We start from the raw sequence: 13125 nt of genomic DNA, 5'->3' as shown, positions 1-13125 counted from the left end.
GAATGGTAGTTCTTCTATCAATATTCAAGTAAGGGGATGTCCCTGACTGGTGAAGCCGAGTTTTCCAAGAATTCGTTGTGGCTTTTTGGAACGAGTGGAAGTAGCCATGCCTGTCTTTGGACTGGATGGGTTATGTCTAAATATGGGTATGATTTCTATGCCTATATAAGGGTAATGTGAATTATACCTATATAAGGGCATGAATCGGTACATTACACTTGAATCCTAAAATGCTACACACCAGGAGGATTCACTATCTGTGAATAATCCTCTCACTGGAATCCATCTGCTATGCCATGCCTTTGGCAGAGGTAAGTCTGGTACAAGCTTCTCTCTTGGTGGGGAGTCCTTGAATGGAGTGTTTACCAATTTTCTCCAGAAATCTGAGAATGTTTTGTCGCCCTCCAGCTCTAAATCAGCCAGATGCTTGATTAAATAAGCCTTCACTGCAGGTGACAGGCTGAGTACAGCCCGTGCGTGAGTCTGGGCGCCGCCTGCTTCTGATTCTTCCCGACCAAGCACTATCATAGCTTCGTGTCCTGAAGGCAGATTGTAAAATAGAAAGTCACATCAGCGCCTTAAATAAACTAGCCTCATGCGTTATCATTTTGACTACACCAGATGGCCCAGTCGACTGCTTTTTAACATTAGCCTCGTATCTTGAAAGCCAATTTACTCATCAGAGGGCTATGTTTCCTGCTATCAGAAGTTAGCTATTTGCTCTTCCAGTTGTTTTTATAACCTACCAGACGACCACGTCGATCGTGTTAAGATATTAGATATTTTATCATCATATCGACAAGAACTCGTTTTTTCTATATTTTCATCAATTTACTGAAAGTGTCTGCTGAATATTACGTGGCAATTTCTGAGGAAGGCGCTGGTTCGCCGAAACGCGCGTCGAATTTAGAATCTATTGTGCAAATTATTGTGTCACTTGTTGTGTATTTTTAATTTTGTGATTCTTTTGTTTTAACAATATTGATCAGATTTAGTCCATATCGTATATGGAAATAAGTCTTTTTTAACAAAACATGTATTTTACAATGTAATTTTGTTAATAAATGAGCAGAACTATTGCTGTTTTTGTGTTGCCTTCTCTAGTTGTCATTGTATATACAAGATCATATAATTGTCTAGGTTGTTATTTCGCAAATATCAAAATCAGAGACACTCACTCATTTTACCAACAAGTGATAAGTGTCACGTGGGTGGCTCTCCTCAAGGAAATTTAAAAAAAGCTTTTGATACAGACCACTCTATCATTTTAGTAATGCACTTGCCTACAAAATGACTCAGCAGCATTTTTTGGTAACTAAACAATTTTTTTTTAAATAAAGCGTCTTCTTTTGAGTGTGAGTAGAAACATGAGGTCTCTCCCTCGCTGCATCTTGAATACCGGAAGAAGCTTAAGAACTGGCTTTTCTAATCCAGCCGCGTGGGACCTGCGAAGCCATCCTTGTTCTGGGGCTCTGGTTCCACTCCTTACACCTTCTCAGTGCCTGGATACCCCCATGGATGACTACACACTCCACGTCACATAACAAACACAACATGATCAGGCTCAGTTCTCCTCACCATCAGCTTCGCAGTGTGTCATATCTTCAACTCATATATTCCAACTTAAAATAGATGATCTTTGTACAGTCAGGGTCACTATTACCTTTATTTCTAATAAGCCTTTGTGTGCTTTAAAAGAACTGCTGTTTGCAAGTCGAATGAGGATTGGAAGTTGAACTCCAATTGCATGAAAATGAAACAAGCCAAGGAGTACTTATTTTACTAACAGATGGGTGTAAACACTGGCAGCTGCACTTTGACTTTTGGAAATGGTGGAATATAGTAAAATTAAAATATGGGTAAGCCTGACTGACATAAGGGGGCCAGGAGTGCAGAAGGGTTCTCCATACTTAAAGGTTTTTAAAAATAGAGGGCACCATTATGCATTTTACTGAAAATTTGAGAAAGAATTTGGTTAAAACACAATAGTTTTATGAAGGCATTCTGAAGGTGAACTAACTTAAATGCCAGATGTGGACATGCCCACCCATTCTGTGTTTAACCAAAGCAGGCCCAGGAATGTAGGATGTATGACAGATGTTCCCTATTTCTAGAAGCCATAACACCATACTTGAGACCAACAGCAATGGCATACCAAAAAGATTTGTAGTGTGAATACTATTTGATGACACGCCTGTTGAAGGTCCCACATATGTGTGCTGTGTAAATGTCAAGCAACTTTGATGGTTCAGATGAAGTGTTGTGACTTTTACACAGCACACATATGTGGGACCTTCAACTGGCGTGTCATCGAATAGTATTCACTATTGATAAGATAATGAGCTTGATAATACACCCTTGTGAATTCCCGTAGAAGCCCATGTTCACACCAGAACCAAATATGTGCCCTTTGCAAGCATTTAACTTGCTTCAGCGATGCCGATAGGGTGGAATATAGTGCAATGCAACTTACAGCACCGCACGTTCTTATTAAGCACTGATCCTATTACCCTAAACTGATCCTATTCTGGGGTGGACAGGTGCCTGGTCAAGCAATGGAGCCTACCACCCCACCATAGAGGTTGCTAGGAACCCAGGTGTTATTCATGATTGTCAGTTCTCTTTTAAAGCCCAGATAGCAACAGTGGTGAAAGCGTGTCTCTGGATCCTATGAATGATAACGGTATTCCTGGACCTCCTGCTGGAAAGTCCTTCAAGCGCGAGTGACCCCGGCGCTCCCCTGAAAGGAATAAATCATCAAGTGTCTTGCAACCATCGGTGTACGGTGTCCTTATTGGGGTCAACCCAGGCACTACAAATTGGCGACAAGGCTGGCTCGCGCATCGCGCCATCACAGTACGATACCCGCACATACAGGACATCGGCCCGCCGCACATCCTCATCAAGGGAGAGCATGGCAGAGGGACGTGGGGTAAGTGCAGCGCCCCCACCAGCACTCCTGTGCATGCGTGTGAGGGTCCCAGCCCTCACACATGGAACAATGTTCAGCATCCCAAGACCGCGAGGACACAGCCTGAGACCACAGAGCTGAGCACAGCAACCCAACGCCCTGCAGTCCTGCACTACGAGCTCCTGATGGTGGGCACGTCTCAAGTAAGTACCTGTAGTTCCTGCTGGCCTGCACTACTGGAGCCCTCCCACAGGGACACCACCCTAGTGCCGTCCCTCCCAGCTGCATCCAGCAGTCCCTGCTGACGTTCCTCACTGCAGGACTGAGAGTGATTGCCTACAGGGATCATTCCAGCTGGCGGTCCAACCAGACATATTCCCAAGGTACCTCCACGAGCACAGAGGGAGTAGACGTGCGGCGTGTTCCAGACACATACCCAGCCCATTGCGCACAAGGGTCAAGAGCACACAGCCAAAGACCAAGAACACCAGGCTGCCTCTGCATATCCACCAGCTCAACACCGTCCAGCAGTCACTAGCCTACGCCTGGCAGATCACGGCCCCTTCGCCCAGTCAGGATGTGTGCGCAGACATTTTCCCTCACAAATCCAGTCCCTTTCCTGCCGAAACCAGGAGAACCTGTCATGAAGTGTGACGACTGGACAGGATATTTTCTGAATTATATGTCCGCTCTGGAGGTCGAGGGGGAAGAGGCATTTTCCAGCAAACGCAGGAAGAATATCCTTTTGCACAATCTGGGGCCGGAAGGTCTAAGGGTGTATGAGAATATGCTAACAAAGACTCGGCTCCCCAATGATGACGATGTCTTTCAACATGCGTTAGAGGATTTAGACAGTCATTACCAACCAAATAGTCTGTAAGGCCATAGACCGCTATAATTTCTTCCAAAAGAAACAAACAGACACTGAGTCTGTGGAAGATTACGTGGCTGCGCTTAAACGGTTAGCGGTCACTTACACTGTACTGATTGCCTAAACTTCTTCCGTTCCCACTTTAGGGAACCACGGCGCTGGCTGCCAGTCCGAATAAGAGTGACGTTCAAAGCCTTTACAATGGCGTATCATGCCCTTAATAATACTGGGCCCAGATATCTGAATGAAAAGGTCACTGAATATTGCCAGGATAGGGCCCTGTGCTGCAGGAATGCATGGCTGATTGCTGTCCCTAGTTTTAGAAGGAAGCAGTGTGGGAGTGCCTCCTGCGTGGCGCTAGTGGCGAAGCAGTGGAACTTCCACGGCATCTAAGAATCCTTACAGAGAAAGCGACATTCCAACAAGCTGTGAAGACCCCTATAGGGCTATAGGTGTGCTCACAGTCTGGTGCGTGCTATAAATCAGTCATTCATTCATTCATTCGGCCTACAAATAAAAGTAACTTATTTAAATTGTTTGAATAGGGGCAGGGGTGGTTTCATGTAAGATGAAAGAACTGAGCAGAAATAACAAACATAAGAAAAACATGTTGTTGCTTTTGGTATATTTCATATTAAAAAGCAAGGATGGCCTTAACCACTGCGACGCTATTGATGGAACCGTTCCGTCACGCCCCTCGGGTGGGCTGTGCTCATGATGGAATTATCCACAAATGCAAATGCAACTACATTTGAATGAATACTTTTATACCAAGAATTTATTGTACAAAATGATTCATTCAAATGTAGTACCACCGCCACAGCACCTTTATTTTGTGCTTTATGTTACTGTCAGGATATCAGGCACCAAGCAATAGAAAGTAGACAGGGGCTGTCAGCCAGGGCCTGTTTTCAGCAGCTGACCAGTCCGAGGAAAGAGGACAAGGTGGACTGCGTGTCCTCTCACCTCCACACCTTCCTTGCGCATGTCCATCACTGTCGACTGACTTTGCGCTCCCTGCCTGTCGTAATGGAGTATGGAGAGCAGGGGCAACGACTACCTATCCTAGCAATTTATAACATAAAACAGCATGAGAGCAGCACCAGGACTGGCCGGGCAGGCAAACTCAAGGCTCCAGCAGAACCTGTGGACTCTGCCTGGGTCTCCCTTGCCTCCTTGATACAGTACTGATGGATGTATGACGTTTCAATGCATGCTTTTACAACGCATGCCATTACGATGCAGGTTTTACAACGCAAGTCGTTACAACGACTTGCGTTGGGGGGCGCTGGATAGTGAATAGTTTAATTTACTATTCCAACTCCAGTCCCCGTGGATAGTAGGGAAGGTGTTGGATAGTAATTAAACTATTCCCTATCCTAGAGCGCCCCCCAGCGCAATGCGTTGCAATAACTTGCGTTGTAAAAGTTGCGTCGTAATGGTAGTGCGTTGTAAAAGTTTCGTTGTAAAGGATGTTCCCCGTACAGATAATAAATGGCTGAACTCTGCTTGTGGAGCTGACCACAGCTCGACAAGCAGACTGGTTGGCCCACATGCACACTTCACTATATTGTGTTGTCCAAGTTTTCTCAGTTGTACCTGTCAATCAACCTAATGGGCATTCCCTCACCTACACCTGTTTCCAAGTGAGAGCACTACACCCTACCCCATACCAATGAAGGGAAATGGAAAGCACTACTGTAATAAAGAAAAGGCGCATCTCTTTGAAGAACACTCCATCACAATGCAGCAACAGCACACTTCGGCTCTCAGAAGGAAGCTACGTTTCCCATCAATCGTTGTCTGCATGCTGGACTTTGACCCTGTACATGATTGTGCTGCCTCTTGCTGGGTGTAACGCACACACATCCACATTAGAAGCTTAACCGCAGGCGTGCGGCGGCTTTTTTCGCGCTACGCGGCTTTTAAAAAAAAGCTGCGTTACATGACGAGCTCAGCTCGTCATGAGCGTGCGAGCGGCACAACTCATGACGAGCTGAGCTCGTCATGAGCGGGGAAGGGGTTAATCAAAGAGCAATAACATGCTGGAGTGCAGCTCACAGTAGAAGGGCAGTGCTCTAAAATCCCAATAGCATGACCCCCCACTGTCTGGCAGTGCCCCAAGGTAATCAATCAATCAATCAATCACAGACATTTATATAGCGCACTACTCACCCGGAGGGTCTCAAGGCGCTAGGGGGGGGGGGAGAGCTGCTACTGCTCGAACAGCCAGGTTTTGAGCTTCTTCCTGAAGGAGAGGTGGTCTTGGGTCAGGCGCAGGTCGGTCGGAAGGGAGTTCCAGGTCTTGGCGGCCAGGTGGGAGAAGGACCTTCCTCCCGCTGTCGTTCTCCGGATGCGGGGGACGGCGGCGAGGGCGTGGCTGGCTGATCGGAGATGTCGTTTGGGAACGTGGAAGTTGATGCGGTTGTTGAGGTAGCTGGGGCCTTGGTCGTGTAGGGCTTTGTGTGCGTGGGTGAGGAGGCGGAAGGTGATTCTTTTGTTGACAGGGAGCCAGTGCAGGTCTCTCAGATGTCCGGAGATGTGGCTGTGTCTTGGGATGTCGAGGATGAGTCTGGCTGAGGCGTTCTGGATCCGCTGGAGTCTCTTCTGGAGCTTGGCGGTGGTTCCGGCGTAGAGGGCGTTGCCGTAGTCCAGTCGGCTGGTGACGAGTGCCTGGGTGACCGTCTTCCTTGTCTCGGTGGGGATCCACCGGAAGATCTTCCGTAGCATGCGCAGGATGTTGAAGCATGACGAAGAGACGGCGTTGACTTGTCTGGTCATGGTGAGGGAGGAGTCCAGGATGAATCCCAGGTTGCGTGCGTGATCTGTCGGTTTGGGTGCGCTGCCCAGGGCGGGGGGCCACCAGGAGTCGTCCCAGGCGGAGGGCGAGGAGCCCAGGATGAGGACTTCCGTCTTGTCTGAGTTCAGTTTCAGGCGGCTGGTCGACATCCACTCGGCTACGTCTTTCATCCCTTCGTGAAGGTTGGCTCTGGCGGCGGCGGGGTCGTTGGTCAGGGAGAGGATCAAGGTAATACATATCCCAGCCCAGGGTGGCAGTGCGGCATTCCAAAAATTGATAAAAGCAACACCCTCCTTGATGGACTTATATTCCGCCCACTGGTACCTTCTGGCACATATGCCAGTCAGCTCTGCTGCAATGTTGAGCTCACGCTGTTGCAGATTATCTAAGCTGTCGCCAACAATCTTCTGCTTATTCAACAGGCTGCTCCAGCATACACAAGGCTGGTGTTCACAGTATGTGCTCTAACACCTTCGCCGCTGGGCTAATTTCCCCGTGGCGCTGTGGGGAGGGGAGGCACGCGCAGCGCCACCATGCTTGTGATGAGCTCAGCTCAGCTCGTCATGACCACGCCCGTTTAATGGAACGCTGAGCCCCGCGGGGGAATTAGCCTCACATGTGAGCGCCGCGCATGTTATGACGAGCTCAGCTTGTCATGAGCACACGGCCACCGTGCCTCATGACGAAGGAGCTAATAGAGTACTCAGTTTACTGATGGCTTAAATTATGAGATCTGCTCAAGACACTGCCCAGTTACCACAATCGTTGCCAAAATATGGAACTCCCACATAATATGCTCTACAAAGAAGTATTCCAAGAACAGTTTGAACTTCATTAAAAGTAGTTTGCACACATTTGCAGCAACCGGTCTGTTGACCAATTAAAGCACATTTTGCAATGTCTGTAGAAAATATATTTCAATAATGAGAAAAGAGCAATAAACGTATGCATGCAGACACTTGGAAATGAATAAAACATTACATACCTGCTCCACTTCCAATACCTAGAACATTGATTGAAGACTTCCCGCGGGCAACACTAAAAAAGACCCGTGGTTATTTCCCATTTAAGCACAAAATAAAATATCTTCATACATATTACATGCTTTTACTGAGTCAAACGAGCAAAAACTGTATTTTTGTATTCACATGCCCCTCTGGCAATGTTGCTAAAATAGTGTCACTTAGTTGATTAATATTTGAATTATCACTCAGGTACAATTCAAGTAATATATTTAATATTTCGAAGTAGTTAAATCATAGCACATTACTATCACAGAATCAAGACTTCGATAAATACCGTACTAGTCTATGTCGCCCACACTTGTGATAGAAAAAAGGAGTAAGACTTGCAGGATGTTTATAGGCAGAGACATCAAACTCATTGGGCCCGATTCACAGAACTAACCTAAGACAAAATCCTAAACTTACTACCATTTTGGTATTCACTGAAGGCACTTACTCATTTCGGTATTCACAGAAGTTAGGAGTCCTAACTTTAGGACTCCTAAATGCCTTCTGTGAATACCGAAAGTCTTAAAGTTAGGATTTTCCTCAATTTAGTAGTCGTAAAGTTAGGACTCCTAACTTTCGGACTCCTAAATGCCTTCTGTGAATAACGAAAGTCTTAACATTAGGATTTTTCTCAACTTTACACAGAAGGCAGCCCTAACTTCTGTGAATACCGAAATGAGTAAGTGCCTTCTGTGAATACCAAAATGGTAGTAAGTTTAGGATTTTGTCTTAAGTTAATTCTGTGAATCGGGCCTTAGACCTTAAGACTCAAGTAGTTAGCTGCAGTCTTCATTAAAGTCAGTGGAAATCTATCTAGCAGAATGTATGGAACTAATATCGTGAAGAAATACTGGTAAAATGTGGGCAGTAAGAGGCACCCCTTTGCTTTATTTACATTTCTGAGGTTCCAGTAAAGCAACTCCTCTCGGGGATGAGGAGGTCTGAATCCATGGCTACTATACAAACCAGGCCCGCCGCACTGCCCCTCAGTAGCAGCCTGTTGTCTGCAGCACCATTCGTGGTGCTACAGTGGCCCAGCCAATGAACAGAAGCTAGGACTACAGCAGAAGTATGCCTGCAGCACCTACTAAGTATGTGGGGCCGAAAATATAGGGAGATCCGGAAGTCCCTGCCAGGAAATTGAAACCAGTGGTGGCTGGTGAGATTTAAAAGTGGTGCGGGGTAAAAAAAGAAATGCACTGCACTGCAGCAAGCGAGCGTACCGAGCGAGCCCGAACAACCTACGAGAACGTTTTGCGAAAAGAGTGGACAAATGGAGCATTTTCAAGCAAATTTGAGAAAGCAGGAAGGTTAATAAAGCAATTGGTAATTCCCTTGCCATTTCCCTGTCAAGCTCCATAACACCCTGTACATCTCCCTTCTAGGTTCATTGCCTTAGTATGTCCTTGTCAAACACCAGCACAACCTTGTCATGAGACATTCGCCACATCCGGACAGAATTCAGCAAATTTGGGCAGGTTGGTACTGGGAGTCTGCACGCTAGATTGCAGTGCACCGGCACCTTCCTTGTCACTTTATTGGTTAAATTTTCATCTTGGGGCGGTAAAGGGAACATAGGTCGCTTTCCAAGACATTTTAATAAAAAAGTAAACATCTATTACAATGAAGCAAGGCAACAAGGAGCCTGAGTGTCACAAGAGGAGCTGTTAGACCACAACAAAGTGAGGAAAACAGGCTGCAGAAATAGGGAACAACCAAAGCCCAGCAATTTAAGGAAGTTGTTTGAAAGCAAATTGGATAGCAGATGCCCATTGAGCATTTTAACAAGAAAGTCAAAACAATGTCTGTGTCTTGGCTGTACTGTAGCCAGCGAATTCAGTCTCCAGATATGACCTGAAATTTACATTTTTAATGTATTCTTATATTTTAAAAATTATGCACAATTTAAAACATGTCAAAAATTGCATTAAGGAGGAAACAACGTGCCCATGTAATGCCTGCAAGCCAATTATTAAATCCATTCACCACAAGACAAGCACACACTTTCTCTTGTAACAGGAGGAATGCAGAATTCAAGTTCGATTGAGACAGAACCAAGTTACAAAAATGTGCCAAACTGGATAAATAGAAGTAACAATTCCAAAGCAGTAAGCTAAAAATTCAAACCAAAATCTAAAACGGGTCCGTATTTAGGCCATCATGGAAAAGTGGATGAAAAAAATAGTAAACGAAAATGTTTGTGCGCAATACGCGCTGAAGCCAGATACATGCCAAATCAATCCAACAACGTATAGGCACATTACGTTGCAACTGTCTCCAACAGGAAGTCATTGTTCTCATCTGAAAACATTTCAGCCATCCAATTCAATAGTGGGAAGGAAAAAACATGTTCCTTGACGGCTGGAGCCTCTAGCACCATCAGAGAACAACTCGGGTGTTCTTCGAGATAACTGCGTGTCTGAAAGTCATGGGCTGCAGTCGATATGTCCCAATTGCCTAGGACTCCATGTGCCGCTGCGCAGGCCATTATTCCAATACCAGAACAGTTTAACTCATGAGCAACTAAGGGACTCATCAGTAGATCATAATCTGAGCTAGGAGACACCGTGTTGCAGAGACATAAATTCAGAGCCCATTCCAAACTGCAATCCAGGCAATGGAAAACAGGTTGCAAGCATGTAAAGTAGGAAAACCGGTAGGACAATCCATAGGCGACACTCAAGGTGGCCAGAGGTAGCATTCCATAGTATTCAAGCATCCAGTTCCGAAGCTGGAGCAGCCCGGACAGGTTGTCTTGTGACACTGACTGCAGCCATTTTTGAGCAAACACATTAACAACAGTATACCGGAGTGAGAATTAACAGTAAACCGCCGAAGAGGCTGGAAAAAATAGAATGAAAAAATGCCGGTATCACACCAAATATAGTTTGGAATGAAGTCATAAGGCCAGAGCTTACTACTTTAAAAAAAATTAGCCAAGCCTGTGGTTGACGAGGCATTGAATATAGTGTGAATTAAAGTACCGAATTGCAGTGGGAGATCAGTATTTAAAAGCGCATGAACTTCAGTGCTTTCCACGTGAAGGACAAATGTTTCACGGGATGAAGTAAGGGCAACTTCTTTCTGTGACAATAGAGCCCTTATTCAACTCATCTTGTTAAACTCTACTTTCAAGGTCAGAACGAAAGGCCAGATTCGAGCTTCCCATGCATGGGTGGGAAAAGCACATTCTTACAGCAGACTACACGTTGGGAGATGGTCACAATGTACAAAATTACTGCTAGCATAACACTGCAATCTTCATTATTTGAAAGCAAATAGCTACCATTAGCTAACAACGTGAAAGTCGAGGAGATAGCTCGGACTGGATTACCCTTTAAAATGCATGGTAAATTTGGTGCATTCATGTTACATGAGCTATTCAATTGTATATTCCTGCAAACCAATGAGTGATCAGGTGTTGAAGTGCAATCTTCACCCTTCAAATACATTTCTTTACCCTCCCTCAGGCACCTATAGGTGAATGGCAGAGACCAAACTTCATGGAGATAAGCGCTTCCCAAAGGTTCACATCTGCCTATGGCATAAGGTTTCATACAACAATCAAATTTAAACAAGGGAAGAGGCAATGTTATTAACCCATGAATGAGCCATACAGCTGAATTGGATTCGGCAACAGAAAATGGTAAAGGTGCAGCATCCTTCATAGACACAAATTGTTGTTTCACAGTCAAATTAAATGGTAAAATAGAGAAGAGGTATTCATGTAGTCCCAAGGCACTTTACCAGCTTTTAAAGTTTGCAAAGTCCAAGCAAACTGCATAATGGAACGTAATTCATTTTGACCATGGTACAAAACTGACACTTCATCATGTACAATATCAACAACAGATGAAACAATATTATCTAATGTGTAAATTCGGGAAGAAAGGGTATTAATGCTATTATCAACAACAGCAAGCACTTTTTCCAAATTAGCTTGATCAATAGCTCTTAATCTAGAAGCAGCTTCAATTTGAGACAGTTTCCAAACTTCGTTGTAAATAGCATATATCCATCTTTTTGACCTTCCTCCTGCAGGACCTTTAAAAAAGTAATTCAAATCAACATCGTCAGTCAATTGGGACAAATGAAGTTTAACCGAATGTTTGAGCCAGTTCTGACATCATTTACCTACTGAATTGGTAATAACAGAATGGTCACTTTGAAAACGGGGATCCACCCTAACCTGCGTATAACCAGGAGCCAGGCCCATAAAACGATATTGGCATGAATCTGAACATTTTTATGACAATAACCAACCTTGGGGATCCAAGCTGGAAATATAAAAGGAGGAATTTAGTAACTGACACTTTAATTCATCTATGGATCTATTGGTGTCATTGTTCCAAGTAGGGTATTCTGCCAAACTAGGAACAGAAGGAGCATTTAACTTTTTAGACGAAGCCAATCCAAAGCAAGTGGTTTGTGAAGTAGTCAAATTAAAAAACAACATATGGTTCAGGATAAGACATGCACGATGCAGAGCCTCAGTGCCTTGCACTTGCCAGTTTTTAGAACTCCAAACAGATTTAAGATGAATTGTATCTTAAGTCCTCCTGCTCCCTCCTTTCCTTTAGGAAATCCCTAAAAACACTACTCTTCCCTCACCCTCACTAATTATCCTTCCTTTTCCTTTTTTCCCCCAAATCCGACTAGCGCCAGGAAACTCATGGTGACAGTGCGCTTAAGAAATTCTTCATAACATAACATAACATATCTTTCCACAGCTCATAGCCCCCTTTAGCCAATTGATCGATAAAGAACTTCGAATACAGCAATTTGGTGTACGTGAGTCTAACTTTGGAAGAGGTCTTAGTGGTCATCTTAAAGTAAAAAGCGTTAGGATTGGATTGATAAAAATCAGTAAAATAAGTAAACTTTTTCAAAAGAGTTTTCGAGCTGCCTTCAAAGGGAGCTGCAAAACATACTGAACAATGTTCCATCTGTGTGTAATTAACCACATTTCTAAAAGTGTTTGCTTTATGTAGAACATGATTGCCATAGTGTTGGTAGCAAAAATAAGTCTGCATAATTAGCTAAGTATGAATATAAATCTTCCGCATCAAAAGCAGGATAATATTTCAAATCAGAAAACAGAGCTTCTACGGCTTGGACATCACAGTCCTCAGAGCGTATGTTTTGATATACAACATCCCCCATTGAAACACAAAGTACATTGGAGACATTTATAACCTCTGTTGGGCCGTGGATTTGAAATTTCACAGCATCCCATACAATCCAATCTAATACAGGCCGACCAGTGATGTTAACAAAAGTCTGGTCCCTTTTCATTCTGTGAGATAAGGAGTGTGGAGCCAAATTTCCATCAAATAGTCTGATTGAAGTTCTTTCTTTAACATAATATCTATTCACTAGATGAAAAAACATAACTATAAATCCATTTGACATGAACAAAAAAATTGAAAGAAGTACCAGCCAAATGTAAGTCCAAGGGGGTACACATTTTTTTTTTTTTTTTAAATCAAACAGCAAAAATAGAAATTTTCGAAGGGAACTTTGATGTTGT

General features: G+C 44.2%; 1 protein-coding gene across 2 annotated transcripts in view; it reads right to left on the bottom strand.

Moving 5' to 3' along the window:
- Window positions 1-13125, bottom strand: part of LOC144767911 (histamine N-methyltransferase A-like) — a 254126-nt gene that overhangs the window by 150984 nt on the left and 90017 nt on the right. For both annotated transcript variants that reach the window (XM_078651250.1, XM_078651251.1), the window contains exon 3: window positions 7568-7620. In XM_078651250.1, the coding sequence (XP_078507376.1) occupies window positions 7568-7620 (53 nt within the window). The remainder of the gene's footprint in view (window positions 1-7567; window positions 7621-13125) is intronic.

This window comes from Lissotriton helveticus, chromosome 7 (genome assembly GCF_964261635.1).
Source record: "Lissotriton helveticus chromosome 7, aLisHel1.1, whole genome shotgun sequence".
Taxonomy (NCBI): domain Eukaryota; kingdom Metazoa; phylum Chordata; class Amphibia; order Caudata; family Salamandridae; genus Lissotriton; species Lissotriton helveticus.
This window is presented reverse-complemented; position numbering and strand designations above follow the sequence as displayed.